General features: G+C 39.7%; 1 gene segment (V, D, J or C); it reads right to left on the minus strand.

The window, feature by feature from the left end:
- Window positions 1-980: 980 nt before the first annotated feature.
- LOC113899484 lies at window positions 981-1,528 on the minus strand. The segment is given in 2 exon segments: window positions 981-1,372; window positions 1,483-1,528. Coding segments are annotated over 2 exon segments (438 nt in total).
- Between the last annotated feature and the right edge of the window lie 20,727 nt (window positions 1,529-22,255).

Below are 22,255 nucleotides of genomic sequence, written 5' to 3' on the forward strand. Positions count from 1 at the left end.
CCTCTTTCTCTAGAGTATTCATTATGTTCCAAGTCCTTAAGAACACAAGGACTATAAAAACTTCTTATATAATTCTTCCCATCCTAGACAAAAAGTTTATATGGATCTCAAATGTATACTGGTTCCAGTATCATCCTAGTATTCATTAAAATTCTTATCAATATTCTAGCAGAGTTTGAATTACTAAACTTACTACCAGATTAATTATGACAATTTTAACATACAAGAATTAAACTCTAACATTCTAACAGTGAAATCATACAAGAACAGGGCGAAAGCAAGGCAGGGGGGAAAATGCCCATAGCTGGAAGAAAGTAGCAAAGGAGTTATATTCACAAATTTCTGATGTAGATTTACAGAATTTGAGAGAATACCAAAAGAATGAGAAGCTACTTTTATAACTGAGAAAAAGTCTTTAGATATGATGAATTCTAAATCTCCATTCTCCTTAGGTACTATTCTTAAAGAGTTGCCAGAACAAATATGACTATAACAGTTTTCTAAGCCCTGTAAGATTCTAATCAATCTCTTAGTGTTTACCAACTTCAGAAGCCCTCCTAAGTGAAATAAATATTCAGAGAAAATATTCTAACATTTTGTGACCAACACAGTGAGACCCAGGGGGAAAAAAAATCAAGAAAATTGTCTGTGACTGACCAAGTTAAGGAGGCAAATTTTCAGGGAGAGAACATGAGCCGTTCATCTCTAGTTTTCTGCATTAAGCGAGACACAAAGCGGTAAATGAAAACCCATACAGTCAATCCCTCAAAACAGTCAACCTCAAGGCACGTCCTTAAGCATCTGATTAGTACATGATAAGAACATCATTCTAGGATCTTAACTACTTATTGTTATGTGGTTTCTAAAGCAAGTAAAAAGTTCCCAAAATAAAATTTACCAGACATGGAACTGTAGGCTTATATAAAAGTACCTCTGTCTGCTCAGCTCTCTTTGCCTCATTTGCAATCATATAGAAAAGATCATTTAAAATAAAACAAGAAGCAATCTTGAGTGTCTGAAAACTCCACTACCATGAGTGGTTTGTGTTCAAGTCCTCCTGCAGTCCCAGGCACTGTGGCACTCAGTGCACAGAAGTACTCAGCTGAGTCACTCCAATGGGCTGAGAATTTCCTCAGGTTGAAGGAAAAATCACTGCTCTTAAATTCAGCCACGAAGCCTCTAATGCCTTGAACCATGGTGTTCCCTGCAAAGTACTTGAGGAGCAGCTGGGGTCTTTGCCTGGGGTACTGGATGTACCAGAAGAGATAGGGAGTTGCACTGTAGGAATAGTTACACTTCAGCGCCAGTGAGGTTCCTTCAGAGACCAAAACAGGGTCATCAGGCTGGGTCACTGACTGGCCTCTGGAATCTCCTGCAAAATCAATGTTATGTCAGTAAAGGCAATGCAGACATCACTGTGAAAAGAATTGTATTTGTAGTAAGAGTCTGTAGAAGTACAGATCACTAAGAAATTTTACTCATTCAGGGCAAATATCATCCCCAGTACTGAGATGAGCAGCAGCAGCATGGCTGAGCAGTGGAAACGCTGTGAAGTCTTTTCTGAATGATCTCCCCTGAGCAGACAGGAAAGTAGCAGGAAAAAGAAGTTTAAGTCTGGACAAGTTCCTTGCTAAGATAAAAACGCAAAAGCTGCTGAGATGAGCCTGCAGCTTTCAGATGTTTGATGTCTGATTCCTCTCTCTTGCCTCTGCAGAAAACTCAGCAAGCTGCAGGGAAGAAGGACTGAACAGGGGAAGCTGAATAAGATCTTTAGTTTGTGCAACATCACCCTCTGATGGCCAAATGTAGAACAAAGATCCCAAGGCCCCACGGAGAGCTAATTACTGTCTTCCTTTTATTTTCTGAGCTATATCAAAAACTTCTGTCTTCCCAATAGGTGTTTACCATCCCAAATCTATGATGGTCTGTTAGTCCTAGAGTCTACAGAAAATGAAGAAAAAGAAAAGAAAGTGAAGTCACTCAGTCGTGTCCGACTCTTTGCAACCTCATAGACTGTAGCCTACCAGGCTCCTCTGTCCATGGAATTTTCCAGGCAAGAGTACTAGAGTGGGTTAGCCATTTCCTTCCAATGTTTTTACCATCCCAAATCTATGATGGTGTGTTAGTCCTAGAGTTTACAGAAAATGAAGAAAAAGAAAAGAAAGTGAAATCACTCAGTCGTGTCTGACTCTTTGCAACCCCGTGGACTATAGCCTACCAGGCTCCTCTGTTGGAATTTTCCAGGTAAGAGTATTAGAGTGGGTTGCCATTTCCTTCTCCAGGAGATCTTCCCCACCCAGGGATCGAAACTGTGTCTCCCACATTGCAGGCAGGCCCTTTACCGCTGAGCCATCTGGGAAGCCTATAGAAATTAGATGTCATATAAAAGTAGAGTAACAAGTTACTTCACTGAGAAATTAGTTTATAAAAGGTATCTCAGAGTTGGAATTTGAGTCTATGAGAATCTTTGGAATTAGGCTAAATGCCTCAGACACTTCTGTCATGGCAGTGATGGAAGATGGCAGAGATGTTTTCTTTGACTAATGCTCATGAGTCCACATGATGCTTGTGAAATCTTTTAGATGTAAAGACAGGGCCCCAAACTATAAGACATTGATGAAGAAAATTGAAAGAGACACAAATAAATGGAAAGATATATTGTTCTCATGTATTGGAAGAATTAATATTGTTAAAATATTCATACTACCCAAAGCAATCTATAGGTTCAACGCATGCGGGCATGCTCAGTGCAGTCCAAATCTTTGCAACCTCACAGATTGTAGCCTGCCAGGCTCCTCTGTCCATGGAATTTTCCAGGCAAGAATACTGGAGCAGGTTGTCATTCCCTGCTCCAGGGGATCTTGCTGACACAAGGATTGAACCCACATCTCCCGAATTTGCAGGCAGATTCTTTACCACTGAGTCACTTGGGAAGCCCATAGTTTCAATGTAATCATATCAAAATGCCAATGGCACCTTTCACAGAAATAAGAAAAAATAATCTCAAAACTTTTATAGAACTAAAAATGATCCTGAATATCCAAAGCAATCTTGAGAAAGAATAGCAAAGTAGGAGGCATCACACTTCCTGACTTCAAGCTATATTACAAGCTATAGCAATAAAACTGTTTGCTGCTGCTGCTGCTAAGTCACTTCAGTCGTGTCCGGCTCTGTGTGACCCCATAGACTGCAGCCCATCAGGCTCCTCTCTCCATGGGATTTCCCAGGCAAGAGTGCTGGAGTGGGCTGCCATTTCCCTCTCCAAAAACTGTTTGATATTGACATAAAAACAATCACACTGATCAATGGAAAGGAATAGAGAGCCCAGAAAAAATTCACATATATATGACCAGTTAATTTACAATAAAAGAATATACAATGGATCAAAGACAATGTTTTCAATAAATGGTGATGAGAAAACTGCACAGTCACATGCAGAGTAATGAAAGAGCACCCCTATTATACTCCACAAAAAAATCAACGGAAAATGGTTTAAAGACTTGATCATAAGACCTGAAAACATAAAACTCATAGAAGAAAACATTAAGCTATTTTCAATAACATATAAGCATCATGAAAGCATTAAGGTAATGAAATAAGTCAGATGATATTACTTATGTATGGAATCTTAAAAAAAACAAAAAAACTTATGGAGAACAGATTGGATATTGCCAGAGGTAGTGGTCAGTACTTTGGTGCAATCTCAAAATCTGTGGAATGATCTCTGTTCATTTCCAAGACAAACCATTCAATATTACAGTAATGCAAGTCTATGCCCCAACTACTAATGCCAAAGAAGCTCAACTTGAAAGGTTCTAAAAAGACCTACAAAACCTTTTAGAACTAAGGCAAAAAATAGATGTCCTTTTCATCATAGGTAACTGGAGTACAAAAGTAGGAAGCCAAGAGATACCTGGAGTAACAGGCAAGTTTGGCCTTGGCCTTGGAGTACAAAATGAGGCAGGGCAAAGGCTAACAAGAGTTTTGCCAAGAGAACACTCTGGTCATAGCAAATAAGCTCTTCCAACAACACAGAGACTCTACACATGAATATCACCAGGTGGTCAATAGCGAAATCAGATTGCTTATATTCTTTGCAGCCAAAGATGGAGAAGCTCCATACAGTCAGCAAAAACAAGACCAAATCTTCTGCTTTGTGTCTAGAATTTTGGTTTTGTCCTCTCCCCATTCTACTACCTTCTAGAGGATTCTGTCACCTAATTAGGTAAAAAAGTTGGTTCTGCCATGAAAATATTGTTTCCCTCAAATAAACCTAAGTTAATTAGGGTACACTGTTGTAACCAAGATCTCCCTCCTTCCATCCCAAAAGGCACTGGCTTAAAGAATGTGACTGCTCTCTCAAATAACCACTTCTATTTAGGTGAGAGATTGGGATGACACAGCAAATCTGCTCCATGCAGTGGTTCAGGGGTGCAGGCTCCTTCCTTCGTGGTGCTTTTTCATCCCCTAGGGTATTGCCTTGACTCTACACATGGATGTCAGCAGATGGTCAATACCAAAATCAGATTGATTCTATTTTTTGCAGCCAAGATGGAGAAGCTCTATATACAGTCAGCAAAAACAAAACCAAGAGCTGACTGTGGCTCAGATCATGAACTCCTTATTGCCAAATTCAGACTTAAATTGAAGAAAGTAGGGAAAACCACTAGGCCGTTCAGGTATGACCTAAATCAAATCCCTTACAATTATACAGTGGAAGTGACAGATAGATTTGAGGCATTAGATCTGATATACAGAGTGCCTGAAGAACTATGCACAGAGGTTCATGACATTGTACAGCAGGCAGTGATCAAACATCCCCAAGAAAAAGAAATGCAAAAGGCAAAATGGTTATCAAGAAAGCTTTACAAATAATTGAGAAAAGGAGAGAAGCTAAAGGCAAAGGAGAAAAGGAAAGATGTAGCCATCTGAATGTAGAGTTCCAAAGAATAGCAAGGAGAGATAAGAAAGCCTTCTTAAGTGAACAATGCAAAGAAATAGAGGAAAACAATAGAATAGGGAGGACTAGAGGTCTCTTCGAGAAAATTAGAGATGCCAAGGGAATATTTCATGCAAAGATTGGCACAATAAAGGATAGAAATGGTATGGACCTAACAGAAGCAGAAGATCTTAAAAAGTGGCAAAAATACACAGAAAAACTGTAGAAAAAAGATCTTAATGACAAATGACCAGGATGGTGTAATCATTCACCTAAAGCCAGACATCTTGGAATGTGAAGTCAAGTGGGTTTTAGGAAGCATCACTATGAACAAAGCTTGTGGAGGTGATGGAGTTCCAGCTGAGATATTTTGAATCCTACAATATGATGTTGTGAAAGTGCTGCACTCAATATGCCAGCGAATTTGGAAAACTCAGCAGTGGCCACAGGACTGGAAAAGGTCAGTTTTCACTCCAATCACAAAGAACAATGCCAAAGAATATTCAAACTACCACACAATTGCACTCATTTCACTTGCTAGCAAAGAATGCTCAAAATTAACCAAGCGAGGCTTCAACAGTATGTGACCCAAGAACTTCCAGATGTTCAATTTTAATTTAGAAATGGCAGAGGATCCAGAGATCAAATTGCCAATATCCATTGGATCATAGAAAAAGCAAGAGAATTCCAGAAAAATATCTACTTCTGCTGCACTGACTACGCTAAAGCCTTTAACTGTGTGGATGACAACAAACAGTGGAAAATTCTTAGAAATGGGAATACCAGACCACCTTGCCTGCCTCCTGCAAAACCTATATACAGGTCAAGAAGCAACAGTTAGAACCGGACATGGAACAGAAGACTGGTTTCAAATTGCGAAAGGAGTACATCAAGGCTGTATATTATCAACCTCCTTATTTAACTTCTATGCAGAGTACACCATCAGAAACACCGGGCTAGACGAAGCACAGGCTGGAATCAAGATTGCAGGAAGAAATATCGATACCCTCAGATACGCAGATGACACCACCCTTATAGCAGAAAGTGAAGAGGAACTGAAGAGCCTCTTGATGAAAGTGAAAGAGGAGAATGAAAAAGCTGCCTTAAAACTCAACATTCAAAAAACTAAGATCATGGCATCTGGTCCCTTCACTTTATGGCAAATAGATGGGGAAACAATGGAAACAGTGACAGACTATTTTCTTGGGCTCCAAAAGCACTGCAGATGGTGACCGCAGCCATGAAATTAAAGATTCTTGCTCCTTGGAAGAAAAACAGCATATTAAAAAGCAGAGTCATTACCTTTCCAACAAAGGTCTGTCTAGTCACAGCTATGGTTTTTCCAGTATTCATGTATGGATGACAGAGTGTGACCAGAAAGAAAGGCTGAGCACTGAGGAATTGATGCTTTTGAACTGTGGTGTTGGAGAAACTCTTGAGAGTCCCTTGGACTGCAAGGAGATCAAACCAGTCTATCCTAAAGGAAATCAGTCCTAAATATTCATTGGAAGGACTGACGCTGAAGCTCCAATACTTTGGCCACCTGATGTGAAGAGCTGACTCATTAGAAAATACCCTGATTCTGGGAAAGATGGTAGTGAGTAGTAGAAGGGGACAACACAGCTCGAGATGGTTGAATGGCATCACCAACTCAATGGACATGAGTTTGAGCAAGCTCCGGGAGATGGTAAAGGACAGGGAAGCCTGGCATGCTGCAGTCCACACGGTTGCAAAGAGCCAGACATAACTGAACAACAACAACAACAAAGTGGTCAGAGATGTCGGGAGAAATGAATGAAAGTGGCAAAAAGTAAGACAGAGTCCATACTGATGAGAGTAGTGCTGCCACATGGAAAGAAGTAACTCTGGTTAGGAAGTCTTTGCCTTAAGGGCTAAAGGAAATACAAATACAGAAATCTCTGCAGCTAGAGGAAATACAACCATACCAAAAGACCAATCTCTGGGACTTCCCTAGTGGTCCATGGTTGACTCCACACTACCAGTGCAGGGGGCACAGGTTTGATCCTTGGTCAGGGAAGATCCTGCATGTCACAAGGCCAAAAAAAAAAAAAAAAAAGCATTATCTCTGAATATCTGGGAATGGAGAAATTCTCTGTTTTCTATATGATTAATGAGGCCCTCTGACAAAAGTCAGAAAACTTTTTCTTTTTTTTTTAAATTTAATTTAATTTTATTTTTAAATTTACAATATTGTATTGGTTTTGCCATATATCAAAATGAATCCACCACAGGTATACATGTGTTCCCCATCCTGAGCTTTTCTTTGATTCCAGGAGAATGAGCCCAGTTCTCTCCTGGGTTTTTCATTCATGTGTTCCTTCCTGTCAAGGCTGACTTTCATTTAGTAATCTGTCAGTTTGTAAATGTGTAGTCTGTAATTGTGGACTTCTGATTCCTAGTCCTGTCTAGTTACCTCTCATCTCATCCAAATTTCCTCTTAACTAAAAGAGTAGAAATAGAGAATAAACCAAAATCCTTAAGAGTAAAAATATTAAGGATCATGTAGAGGTGAGAGATTTACACATATTTCCAGAATACAGAAAGTAAATGGGATCATATTGAGGATGAAAGTTAGGATAGGGAAAAAAAAAAGTAAAAAATAAGCTATGAGGAGGAATTCTTGCTGGCTCTTAGCAGTCACTCTATCTCCTCTCAGTATTGCTGGGTACTGGCAAAACCCAGCATACTTAAATTCAATGTCCATGGGACTGTTTGAAGCCTTGGAAAAGTGCTATTTCCTCTGCACTGGAAGAATGCAAGGAAATTCTCCAATTGTCTATGGTGGCAGAAGAAACACCTCATAGTTGAACAAAAGAGGAGAAATAGAATATTCTCCTTTAAATGATGACAGGACTCTAAGACATATATTGATTGCCAGAAAGACTAATGAGTCTTCACAAACAGCTCAGAATACCAAAAACCATTGTTCATTAAAAACAAGCAAAAATTAAGACATTGAAAACTTAGGAAAGAGAAACTTGAAAACAAAACAGCTCTGTTTTAGGTACTGAAAAGACCTAGCCTTTCAGTTACCATATGCTTTATCATGCTCTTGTGAACTGATGGAAAATTCTTAGTTTTTAAATTTTAGAAAAAAAAAATTTAAGTTGAAGCACAACTGAAAAATATAGTTGTTGGCACACCTAGCCTAGAGGAAATGCTTTAAAGGTTTTTCAAGATTGAGGGGAAATGCATCATGTCAGACACAGTATCAGAGGAAAACTCCCTGGCATCAGAGGAAACTGCATCTTCAGGAATGAAGGAAGAATACTAGAAAAGGTAAACAGCTGATAAATATAAGACCCTTTACTTATTCTGCCATTTAGCCTTAAAACTCATATAACTATTTAAAGCAAAAGTTATAACATTCTGCTGTAGGATTTTCAGTGTCTGTAAATGTAATATATATGGACAATTATTAAAAAAAAAAAAAAACATCAGTACTGGTGGATAAAGAGACATATTGTACAAGATTTCAATATTTTCCATGAAACCGAGCAATATTAACTCTAACCGGGCTTCCCAGGTGGCTCAGTAGTGAAGCATCCATCTGCAGTGCTGGAGAAGCAGGTTTGATCTCTGAGTCAGGAAGATTCCCTGGAGAAGGAAACAGCAACCCACTCCAGTATTCCTGCCTGGGAAATCTCATAGACAGAGAAGCTTGGCAGGCTACAGTCCATAGGATCGCAAGAGTTGAACGTGACTTAGTGACTAAACAACAACAACAGTAAGTTTAAGTAGACTCTGAGTAATAGGCATGCATGTTGTAATCACTAGGAAAAGTGTTAAAAAGTATTAAAGTAACCAAAAAAATCAAGAAAAAGGGGGTGAGAAAAACAACAAAAAAGATGGATGAAACAGAAAATCAATGATAAAGCAGCATACCTCAGTCCATGCAAAGTAATCTGTAACAACAAGCAGCTGAATTTCTGGGGTCCATGGTGAAGGGAGGAACAGATAGAATAGGGCAAAAGAACCTTTGGGGGATGGTGGAAAGATTCATCACCTTGATTGTGGTGATAGTGTCACAGGTATATACATATGTTAAGACTGATCAAATCATAGGCTTTAAATATGTGCAGTATATTGTACCTCAAATCACAAATTAATAAAAGGAAATGTCGTACCTAATACATCCAGTTCTTGTGCTGATCAGTTTGTATCCCTTCTACAGTTCCCAGCATATATCCAAGATGACCTAAAAAATAACTCTTCTTCCTATTCCAATATCAAACTCCTAAGGACAATATATCTTGAAATTTTTTATATTATTGTCCTTGAGACTCTCCACTATCTCAAGGTGGGGGTGCGGGAAGAAAAGCCAACAAGATCATCTTAGAGTCAGATCTATCACTGCTCAAAACTTCTGTTTAAATTAATGTCCAATCCCCTCTTTGCTACTGGCAATGTGATATATATACATCTACACAAGTACCTACAACATTAATCTACATTAATACCTAAGATAGGTGTCTGAAGAAACTGCATTTGAGTCCTGGTTCTGCTACTAACTTGGCTTCCCTGGTGGCTCAGAACATTAAAAAAAAAAACTGCCTGGAACGTGGGATACCCAGGTTTGATCGTGGGTAGGGAAGATCCCCTGGAGAAGGAAATGGCAACCCACTCCAGTATTCTTGCCTGGAGAATTCCATGGACAAAGGAGCCTGGTGGGCTACAGTCCATGGGGTTGCAAAGAGTTGGACAGGACTGAGGAACACACTTCTGCTACTATATGTGATCATGAATAAGCAACTTATTCTCTTTGTGCCTCACTATTCTCATTTATGAGACTGGCATGGAAATATATATACCAGCGTTTGAGAGAATTAAATGATTTGATGCACATTAAAGACTTAGAAACAGCGTGTGTAGCAAGGAGTAAGACCTCTATCAGCATATAAACTCTAATAGGGCAGCAAATTTTGTATGTTCTCTGTACTGTCTCTTAGATTATGATCTGATACTGAGTAGGCACAAATAAGTCTTTATTGAATACTTTTCTTAATGAAAAAAAAATGGTAGCCTTTTTGTGGTAGCAGTAATGGGTTTTCCAACACATTCATTAATTTAACAAATATGTGAAGAGATTTTACTATGATGCAGTCATTATTCTAATTACAGTGAATGTAACAATTGTGCATTAATATGTATGGAGAACATCAGTCTATGTCTAACATGCAACTCCCAAAAAAATAAACTGTAAGAGATATTCTGTCTTTATTTGCCATGTGTGTAGTCATACATAGGACTCCCTCCTTCCCCTTTCTTTCATAAATTTCTTCCTTCGTTTAAGAGGCTAATGTTTCTTGGGATGAAATTTCTCTAGAAATCACCCCTTCTTGCCCTAGATAACAGAGAGCCATGGAGTATATGCAATCTCATCTATTGCAGGTGTATCTTTAAATACAATGTTTCCCTAGATGATCTGGGGCACAGTCAGGGGGCTAGAACTTTATGCAAGGATAACATATAGACCATTTCATTCATTGCAGATCTTATGCTTGTAAAATTACAAATTGCATCCCTGATTAAGGAACCATGGTGACAGACTCTCATCATTAAGGCATCTTGTATGAGGCATGTTTACTTATTTTTCTGCTATCTTCTTAGAGTTGATTTGGGGGATTTTCACACCAGCAAGAGTTCCAGGGTAGATATTGGGTGGCAACAGAGTAGCCTGCCTCCCGGTTCCTAAACCAAAGTGGATCATAAGGTCAGACACTCAGCATCCAGGCCCCCCGTTGCTGCTCAGAGTTTGTGCTCAGCTCCCCCTGCAGTTTCTGTCACTATGTCATTTAGAGCACAGTAGTACACAGCCGAGTCTGACTCTTGGACTAAGGCTTTCTCCAAGTGGAAGGAGATGGTTTCTGTATTGTATGTGGCTTCAAAACGTTTGTTGCTTCCCTTCTCGTTGCCCCTCTGGGCTCTCAGAAGGAGCTGTGGACCTTCTCCAAGATACTGGACATACCAGAAAAGGGCAGGGTACTGTTTGGTTTCATAGGAGCAGTTCACAGTCAGAGACTTCCCCTCTAAGAGGGTCACTTGGCCTTTTGGCTGAGTCACCGAGTCGCCATTGTTTCCTCCTGGGGGTGGGGGGAATAGTTCTGGTTACCTTGGCACAATACAGGGTTCTACCACTTAGTGAAAACTGTGGTTAAAGATTCAGTTCAGTTCAGTTCAGTCACTCAGTCGTGTCCGAGTCTTTGCGACCCCATGAATCGCAGCACGCCAGGTCTCCCTGTCCAGAAATGAAACAAAAGACTCTAAGCTCTAGGTACCATTTTACTTACCAAACATTAAGAATAGCACAATCACTGATCCTGGAGGAGAGTTCATTTTTAGAGTCTCTGTCTTTTAGTCTTGATTGCTTAGTGTGAGAAAAAGTTAAGGTCACAGTGATGATGGTGAGGTCAGAATTTCAGCAGGAAACGTGTATGTTTTAGGAAGATGCCCCCCCTTGTGGGCAAAATGCTATACTCAGAGGAATGCTAACCTGTTCTCCTGTCAAAAGTTAGTCATACAGCTTCATTTCTGGCTTTATTTTTATGACAGCTGTTAGCTTTCGTGATGTTGTTGTTGTCATTTAGATGCTAAGTCATGTACAACTTTTTTGTGACCCCATGGACTGCAGCCCTTCAGGCTCCTCTGTCTATGGGATTTCCCAAGCAAGAATACTGGAGTGGGCTGCCATTGCCTTTTCCAGGGTATCTTCACAACCCAGGGATCAAATCTGCATCTCTTGCATTTGCAGGCAGAGTCTTTATCACTGAGCCACTAGGGAAGCCCAACTTTCAAAATAGTCCTTTGTAAATCTAAAGAGCATTTGGTATTTTTCACATGCCTATTTTTTCCCCCAGCACACAGCCTAACATGGAAGCTCATACCACATTTCTGCAAACTGTTCAATTTTTTTTTCTTTTCTAAATTTTGTCTGAATTGGGTCTTAATTGTGGCATGTGGGCTTTCTCTACTTGTGGCTCACTGGCTTCCCTTCTTACAGAGCATGGGCTCTAGATTGTGAGGGCTCTGTAGTTGCAATGCAGCTAGGCATGGCACACAGGTTCTCTAGTTGCCCCAAGGCATGTGGGATCTTAGTCCTCAGACTAGGGACCAAACCCATGAGCCCAGCACTGGAAAGCAGACTCTCAACCACTGGACCACCAGGGAAGCCCCACTTTTTTGGCCTCTTTGCAATCCACTGAAATGTCATACCAGCACATTTTACAGAAAAATCAGAGGAATATCAATAAGACAAATCTAGTCATTAGCAGACACAACCATTCTACCTCAATGAAACTATGAGACATGCCATGTAGGGCTATCCAAGATGGATGGGTCATGGTGGAGAATTCTGAAAAAACATGGTCCCCTGGAGAAGGGAATGACAAACCACTTCCGTATTCTTGCCTTGAGAACCCAATTGAACAGTATGAAAAGGCAAAAAGATATGACACCAAAAGATGAACTTCCCAGGTCAGTAGGTGCCCAATACATTTACTGGAGAAAAGTGGATAAATGGTTACAGAAAGAATGAAGTGGCTAAGCCAAAGGAGAAACAATGCTCAGTTGTTAATGTGTCTGGTGGTAAAAGTTCAATGCTGTAAAGAATAATATTGCACAGGGACCTGGAATCTTAGGCCCATGAATCAAGGTAAATTGGAAGTGGTCAAACAGGATATGGCAAGAGTGAACATCAACATTTTAGGAATCAATGAAATAAAATGGACAGCAATGGGAGAACTTAATCAGATGACCATCATATCTACTACTGTGGGCAAGGATTCCTTAGAAGAATTGGAGTAGCCTTCATAGTCAACAAAAGAATCCAAAATACAAAACTTGGGTACAGGGGGAGGAGCCAACATGGCAGAGGAGTAGGACGGGGAGAACACTTTTTCCCCCACAAATTCATCAAAAGAGCATTTAAACGTCAAGTAAATTCCACAAAACAACTTCTGAATGCCGGCAGAGGACATCAGGCACCCAGAAAAGCAACCCAACTCTTCGAAAGGAGGTAGGAAAAAATATTAAAGACAAAAAAAAGAGACAAAAGAGGGAGGGACGGAGTTCCATCCTGGGAAGGGAATCTTAAAAAGAGAGAAGTTTCCAAACACCAGGAAACCTTCTCACTGCCGAATCTGTGCCAAGCCTTGGAAGCACAGAGGGCAACATAACAGGGAGAAAAAATAAATAAACAATTAAAACTCGCAGATTGAGAGCCCTACGGTAACTCCCCCAGCGGAGAAGCAGCACAGACGCCTGAATCCGCCATTAGCAAGCGGGGGCTGGGCAGGGAGGCGCGGCGTGGGCTGCATCGCTGAGAGTAAGAATCTGGCCTGAATACCCTGAGCGCTATCTGAGCGAAATAATTTGGGCTAGCAAACCAGACTGTGGGATATCTACCACACGAAAAGCCAGCCCTAACCTAAGACCGCCAGGCCCGCACACGGAACAAAGGACTGAATAGAGATAGCCGGCTGCAGATCTTCCCCCTCCGGTGACAGGTAGCCAGAGCCAGAAGGGGGCAATCGCAGCCCCAGAGAGACATTATCTATAAAACTGTAAGCAGGCTTCTTTGCTAACTAAAACTTCTTGGGGGTCTGGATGGTCAACATCTGCCTGAGAAGGTATGCTGGTTCTACACCCAGATAACCGAGTGGCGGGGAAGCGATAAGTCGCAGCATTGGTGCTCGCCAAACACCTCATCACCTGAGCTGCTCGGACCTGGGAAGAGCACAAAACGCAGGCCCAACTGAGTCTGCGCCTCTGAGGACTACCCGAGTGCCTGAACCTGAGCGGCTTGGACCTGGGAGGTGCATGCAACCCAGGGCCGGCCTCGGATTGTTCTCGGTGGAACAACCTAGAGTCCGAGCAGTGTGGACAGGGAGGCTACATGCGCCGTGAGTGGGGGCAGACCCAGGGTGGCTGAGGCACTGCGAGCCCATGCCAGTGTTATTTGTTTGCAGCATTCCTCCCTCCCTCCCCACAGCGCGACTGAACAAGTAAGCCTAAAAAAAAAAAAAAAAGGTGTCTTCCACGGTCCCCTTTGTGTCAGGGCGGAAACCAGATACTGAAGAGACTAGCAACCTAAGAGATATAACAGAGGGAAACGCCTTGGAAGCTACGGGCAATAGACCAAAACCCCGTGGTTACTACGGACTACATAGGAAGGGGCCTATAGATCTTGAGAAATATAAGTCTGACCAAGGAACTAGCCAAAAATGAACTGAACCCACAACACCCACAACAACACCAAGAAAGTCCTAGATATATTTTTATTATTTTTACGATCATTCTTTCTTTTTTTTTTAATTAAAAAAAAATTTAAGTCCTCTATTGTTCCTTTAATTTTCACTTTTATAACCTATTACTTTGCAAAAAAAAAAAAAAAAAAAGACCCTATTTTTTTCTTCTTCAGCAAACTTCGTATATATATATTTTATAATTTTTTGACTTTTTTTTTTCTTCTTTTCTTTAACATTGTATTTTTGAAATTCCAAACTCTACTCTTGATTTTTAATTTTCGCTTTTTGGTATTTGTTATCAATTTTGTACCTATAGTTTTTTTAATATAATTTCGGTAACTTCTTTTTTTCTTCTTCTCTGTTTCTTTCTCTTCTTCTTTTATGTAACATTGTATATCTGAATGGTATCAATTTTGTACCTGTATTTTCTTTTATAATTTTTGTGACATTGTTTGTTTTTGTTTGTTTGTTTTCTCTCTTTATTTTTCTTCTTATTCTTTTTTTTATTAACATTGTATTTTTGAAATTCCAAACTCTACTCTAGATTTTTAATTTTTGCTTTTTGGTATTAGTTATCAATTTTGTACCTGTACTTTCTTTACAATTTTCGCGACCTTGATTGTTTTTGTTTGTTCGTTTTTTCTCTCTTTCTTTTCCTTCTTCTTTTCTTTAACATCGTATTTTTGAAATTCCAAACTCTACTCTAGATTTTTAATTTTTGCTTTTATGTATTTGTTACCAACTTTTGTACCTTTAAGGACCCAATCTTCAGGACCCATTTTTCACTAGGGAGCGAGATTACTGGCTTGACTGCTCTCTCTCCCTTTGGACTCTCCTTTTTCTCCACCAGGTCGCCTGTGTCTCCTCCCTAACCCCTCTCTACTCTACCCAACTCTGTGAATTTCTGTGTCTTCCAGACGGTGGAGAACACTTAGGGAACTGATTACTGGCTGGATCTGTCTCCCTCCTTTTCATTCTCCCCTTTTATCCTTCTGGCCACCTCTGTCACCTTCCTCCTTCTTCTCTTCTCTGTCTAACTCCGTGAACATCTCTGAGCGGTCCAGTTGTGGAGTGCACATAAGGAAGTGACTACTGGCTAGCCCAGTCTCTCCATTATTGATTCACCTCATCTCATTTGGGTCACCTCTAACCCCCTCCTCCCTCTTCTCTTCTCCATGTAACCCTGTGAACCTCTCTGAGTGACCCTCACTGTAGAGAAACTTTTCATCTTTATGTAGATGTTTTATCAATGGTGCTGTATAGAAGGAGAAGTTTTGAAACTATGGTAAAAATAAGACTGATAACCAGAAGCAGGAGACTTAAGTCCAAACCCTGACTCCAGGGAACTCCTGACTCCAAGGAACATTAATTGACAGGAGCTCATCAAATGCCTCCATACCGACACTGAAACCAAGCACCACACAAGGGCCAATAAGTCCCAGGGCAAGACATACCAAGCAAATTCTCCAGCAACAAAGGAACACAGCCCTGAGCTTCAAGATACAGGCTGCCCAAAGTCACCCCAAAACTATAGACATCTCATAACTCATTACTGGACATTTCATTGCACTCCAGAGAGAAGAAATACAGCTCCACCCACCAGAACACCGACACAAGCTTCCCTAACTAGGAAACCTTGACAAGCCACCTGTACAAACCCACACACAGTGAGGAAACGCCACAGTAACGAGAACTCCACAAACTGCCAGAATACAGAAAGGACACCCCAAACTCAGCAATTTAAACAAGATGAAGAGACAGAGGAATACTCAGCAGATAAAGGAACAGGATAAATGCCCACCAAACCAAGCAAAAGAGGAAGAGATAGGGAATCTACCTGATAAAGAATTCCAAATCATGATAGTGAAATTGATCCAAAATCTTGAAATCAAAATGGAATCACAGATAAATAGCTTGGAGACAAGGATTGAGAAGATGCAAGAAAGGTTTAACAAGGACCTAGAAGAAATAAAAAAGAGTCAATATATAATGAATAATGCAATAAATGAAGTTAAAAACACTCTGGAGGCAACAAATAGTAGAATAACAGAGGCAGAAGATAGGATTAGTGAATTAGAAGATAGAATGGCAGAAATAAATGAATCAGAGAGGATAAAAGAAAAACAAATTAAAAGAAATGAGGACAATCTCAGAGACCTCCAGGACAATATTAAACGCTACAACATTCGAATAATAGGGGTTCCAGAAGAAGAAGACAAAAAGAAAGACCATGAGAAAATACTTGAGGAGATAATAGTGGAAAACTTCCCTAAAATGGGGAAGGAAATAATCACCCAAGTCCAAGAAACCCAGAGAGTCCCAAACAGGATAAACCCAAGGAGAAACACCCCAAGACACATATTAATCAAATTAACAAAGATCAAACACAAAGAACAAATATTAAAAGCAGCAAGGGAAAAACAACAAATAACACACAAGGGAATTCCCATAAGGATAACAGCTGATCTTTCAATAGAAACCCTTCAAGCCAGGAGGAAATGGCAAGACATACTTAAAATGATGAAAGAAAATAACCTACAGCCCAGATTATTGTACCCAGCAAGGATTTCATTCAAGTATGAAGGAGAAATCAAAAGCTTTTCAGACAAGCAAAAGCTGAGAGAATTCTGCACCACCAAACCAGCTCTCCAACAAATACTAAAGGATATTCTCTAGACAGGAAACACAAAAACAGTGTATAAACTCGAACCCAAAACAATAAAGTAAATGGCAATGGGATCATACTTATCAGTAATTACCTTAAACGTAAATGGGTTGAATGCCCCAACCAAAAGACAAAGACTGGCTGAATGGATACAAAAACAAGACCCCTACATATGTTGTCTACAAGAGACCCACCTCAAAACAGGGGACACATACAGACTGAAAGTGAAGGGCTGGAAAAAGATTTTCCATGCAAATAGGGACCAAAAGAAAGCAGGAGTAGCAATACTCATATCAGATAAAATAGACTTTAAAACAAAGGCTGTGAAAAGAGACAAAGATGGTCACTACATAATGGTCAAAGGATCAATCCAAGAAGAAGATATAACAATTATAAATATATATGCACCCAACATGGGAGCACCACAGTACGTAAGACAAATGCTAACAAGTATGAAAGGAGAAATTAACAATAACACAATAATAGTGGGAGACTTTAATACCCCACTTACACCTATGGATAGATCAACTAAACAGAAAATTAACAAGGAAACACAAACTTTAAATGATACAATAGACCAGTTAGACCTAATTGATATCTATAGGACATTTCATCCCAAAACAATGAATTTCACCTTTTTCTCAAGCGCACATGGAACCTTCTCCAGGATAGATCACATCCTGGGCCATAACGCTAGCCTTGGTAAATTCAAAAAAATAGAAATCATTCCAAGCATTTTTTTGACCACAATGCAGTAAGATTAGATCTTAATTACAGGAGAAAAACTATTAAAAATTCCAACATATGGAGGCTGAACAACATGCTGCTGAATAACCAACAAATCACAGAAGAAATCAAAAAAAAGAAATCAAAATTTGCATAGAAACGAATGAAAATGAAAACACAACAACCCAAAACCTGTGGGACACGGTAAAAGCAGTCCTAAGGGGAAAGTTCATAGCAATACAGGCACACCTCAAGAAACAAGAAAAAAGTCAAATAAATAACCTAACTCTACACCTAAAGCAACTAGAAAAAGAAGAAATGAAGAACCCCAGGGTTAGTAGAAGGAAAGAAATCTTTAAAATTAGAGCAGAAATAAATGCAAAAGAAACAAAAGAGACCATAGCAAAAATCAACAAAACCAAAAGCTGGTTCTTTGAAAGGATAAATAAAATTGACAAACCATTAGCCAGACTCATCAAGAAACAAAGGGAGAAAAATCAAATCAACAAAATTAGAAAAGAAAACGGAGAGATCACAACAGACAACACAGAAATACAAAGGATCATAAGAGACTACTATCAACAATTATATGCCAATAAAATGGACAACGTGGAAGAAATGGACAAATTCTTAGAAAAGTACAACTTTCCAAAACTCGACCAGGAAGAAATAGAAAATCTTAACAGACCCATCACAAGCATGGAAATTGAAACTGTAATCAAAAATCTTCCAGCAAACAAAAGCCCCGGTCCAGAAGGCTTCACAGCTGAATTCTACCAAAAATTTAGAGAAGAGCTGACACCTATCCTGCTCAAACTCCTCCAAAAAATTTCAGAGGAAGGTAAACTTCCAAACTCATTCTATGAGGCCACCATCACCCTAATACCAAAACCTGACAAAGATCCCACAAAAAAAGAAAACTACAGGCCAATATCACTGATGAACATAGATGCAAAAATCCTTAACAAAATTCTAGCAATCAGAATCCAACAACACATTAAAAAGATCATACACCATGATCAAGTGGGCTTTATCCCAGGGATGCAAGTATTCTTCAATATCCGCAAATCAATTAATGTAATACACCACATTAACAAATTGAAAAATAAAAACCATATGATTATCTCAATAGATGCAGAGAAAGCCTTTGACAAAATTCAACATCCATTTATGATAAAAACTCTCCAGAAAGCAGGAATAGAAGGAACATACCTCAACATAATAAAAGCTATATATGACAAACCCACAGCAAACATTATCCTCAATGGTGAAAAACTGAAAGCATTTCCTCTAAAGTCAGGAACAAGACAAGGGTGCCCACCTTGACCATTACTATTCAACATAGTTTTGGAAGTTTTGGCCACAGCAATCAGAGCACAAAAAGAAATAAAGGAATCCAAATTGGAAAAGAAGAAGTAAAACTCTCACTATTTGCAGATGACATGATCCTCTACATAGAAAATCCTAAAGATTCCACCAGAAAATTACTAGAAATAATCAATGACTATAGTAAAGTTGCAGGATATAAAATCAACACACAGAAATCCCTTGCATTCCTATACACTAATAATGAGAAAACAGAGAGAGAAATTAAGGAAACAATTCCATTCACCATTGCAACGGAAAGAATAAAATACTTAGGAATATATCTACCTAAAGAAACTAAAGACCTATATATAGAAAACTATAAAACACTGGTGAAAGAAATCAAAGAGGACACTAATAGATGGAGAAATATACCATGTTCATGGATTGGAAGAATCAATATAGTGAAAATGAGTATACTACCCAAAGCAATTTATAGATTCAACGCAATCCCTATCAAGCTACCAACAGTATTCTTCACAGAGCTAGAACAAATAATTTTACAATTTGTATGGAAAACAAAAAACCTCGAATAGCCAAAGCGATCTTGAGAAAGAAGAATGGAACTGGAGGAATCAACCTACCTGACTTCAGGCTCTACTGCAAAGCCACAGTTATCAAGACAGTATGGTACTGGCACAAAGACAGAAATATAGATCAGTGGAACAAAATAGAAAGCCCAGAGATAAATCCATGCACATATGGACACCTTATCTTTGACAAAGGAGGCAAGAATATACAATGGATTAAAGACAATCTCTTTAACAAGTGGTGCTGAGAAATCTGGTCAACCACTTGTAAAAGAATGAAACTAGAACACTTTCTAACACCATACACAAAAATAAACTCAAAATGGATTAAAGATCTAAACATAAGACCAGAAACTATAAAACTCCTAGAGGAGAACATAGGCAAAACACTCTCTGACATACATCACAGCAGGATCCTCTATGACCCACCCCCCAGAATATTGGAAATAAAAGCAAAAATAAACAAATGGGACCTAATTAACCTTAAAAGCTTCTGCACATCAAAGGAAACTATTAGCAAGGTGAAAAGACAGCCTTCAGAATGGGAGAAAATAATAGCAAATGATGCAACTGACAAACAACTAATCTCAAAAATATACAAGCAACTCCTACAGCTCAACTCCAGAAAAATAAACGACCCAATCAAAAAATGGGCCAAAGAACTAAATAGACATTTCTCCAAAGGAGACATACAGATGGCTAACAACCACATGAAAAGATGCTCAACATCACTCATTATCAGAGAAATGCAAATCAAAACCACTATGAGGTACCATTTCACACCAGTCAGAATGGCTGCGATCCAAAAGTCTACAAATAATAAATGCTGGAGAGGGTGTGGAGAAAAGGGAACCCTCTTACACTGTTGGTGGGAATGCAAACTAGTACAGCCACTATGGAGAACAGTGTGGAGATTCCTTAAAAAACTGGAAATAGAACTGCCTTATGATCCAGCAATCCCACTGCTGGGCATACACACTGAGGAAACCAGAAGGGAAAGAGACACGTGTACCCCAATGTTCATCGCAGCACTGTTTATAATAGCCAGGACATGGAAGCAACCTAGATGTCCATCAGCAGATGAATGGATAAGAAAGCTGTGGTACATATACACAATGGAGTATTACTCAGCCATTAAAAAGAATACATTTGAATCAGTTCTAATGAGGTGGATGAAACTGGAGCCTATTATACAGAGTGAAGTAAGCCAGAAGGAAAAACATAAATACAGTATACTAACGCATATATATGGAATTTAGAAAGATGGTAACAATAACCCGGTGTACGAGACAGCAAAAGAGACACTGATGTATAGAACAGTCTTATGGACTCGGTGGGAGAGGGAGAGGGTGGGAAGATTTGGGAGAATGACATTGAAACATGTAAAATATCATGTAAGAAACGAGTTGCCAGTCCAGGTTCGATACATGATACTGGATGCTTGGGGCTAGTGCACTGGGACGACCCAGAGGGATGGTATGGGGAGGGAGGAGGGAGGAGGGTTCAGGATGGGGAACACATGTATACCTGTGGCAGATTCATTTTGATATTTGGCAAAACTAATACAATTATGTAAAGTTTTAAAATAAAATAAAATTTAAAAAATAATAATAAATAAATAAAAAAGAATCCATCACAGACAGACTGGAAAAGAAAAAAAAAACTTGGGTGCAATCTCAAAAGTAACAGGATGAACTTGATTTGTTTCCAAGACAAACCATTCAGTATCACAGTAATGCAAGTCTATGCCCCAACCACTAATGCCAAAGAAGCTGAAGCTGAACAGTTCTATGAAGCTCTACAAGACCTTCCAGAACTAACACCAAGAAAAACAGATGTTCTTTTTATCATAGGGTACTGGAATGCAAAAGTAGGAAGTCAATAGCTACCTAAAGTAACAGACAAGTTTGGCCTTGGAGTACAAAATGAAGCAGGGCAAAGACTAACAGTTTTGCTGATAGAACACACTGGTCATAGCAAACACCCTCTTCCAACAATGCAAGAGACAACTCTACACATGGACATCACCAGATGGTCAATGCCGCAATCTGATTGATTATATTCTTTGCACCTGAAGATGGAGAAGCTCTGCTACTGCTGCTGCTGCTGGTAAGTTGCTTCATTCGTGTCTGACTCTGTGCAATCCGATAGACAGCAGCCCACCAGGCTTCCCCATCCCTGGGATTTTCCAGGCAAGAATACTGGAGTGGGTTGCCATTTCCTTTTTCAATGCATGAAAGTGAAAAGTGAAAGTGAAGTCACTCAGTCGTGTCCGACTCTTTACAACCCCATGGACTGCAGCCTACCAGATTCCTCCACCTATGGGATTTTCCAGGCAAGAGTACTGGAGTGCCATTGCCTTCTCCGTGGAGAAGCTCTGCTGCTGCTGCTGCTGCCTATCAGTCTGCAAAAATAAGACGGGAGCTGACTGTGGATCAGATCATGAACTGCTTATTGTGAAATGGAGACTTAAATTGAAGACAGTAGGGAGAACCACTAGGTCATCCAGTCAGTCAGTCATTTCAGCTACTCTGTTATGTCTGACTCTTTGTGACCTCATGGATTGCAGTACACTGGGCTTCCCTGTCCATCACCAACTCCCAGAGCTTGCTCAAACTCACGTCCATTCAGTTGGTGATGCCATTGATTTGGTGATGCCACCAACTTCTGTCGTCCCATTCTCCTCCTGCCCTCAATCTTTCCCAGCAACAGGGTCTTTTCTAATGAGTTAGTTCTTCCCATCAGGTGGCCAAAGTATTCGAGC

Source organism: Bos indicus x Bos taurus, chromosome 10, assembly GCF_003369695.1.
Source record: "Bos indicus x Bos taurus breed Angus x Brahman F1 hybrid chromosome 10, Bos_hybrid_MaternalHap_v2.0, whole genome shotgun sequence".
NCBI lineage: Eukaryota > Metazoa > Chordata > Mammalia > Artiodactyla > Bovidae > Bos > Bos indicus x Bos taurus.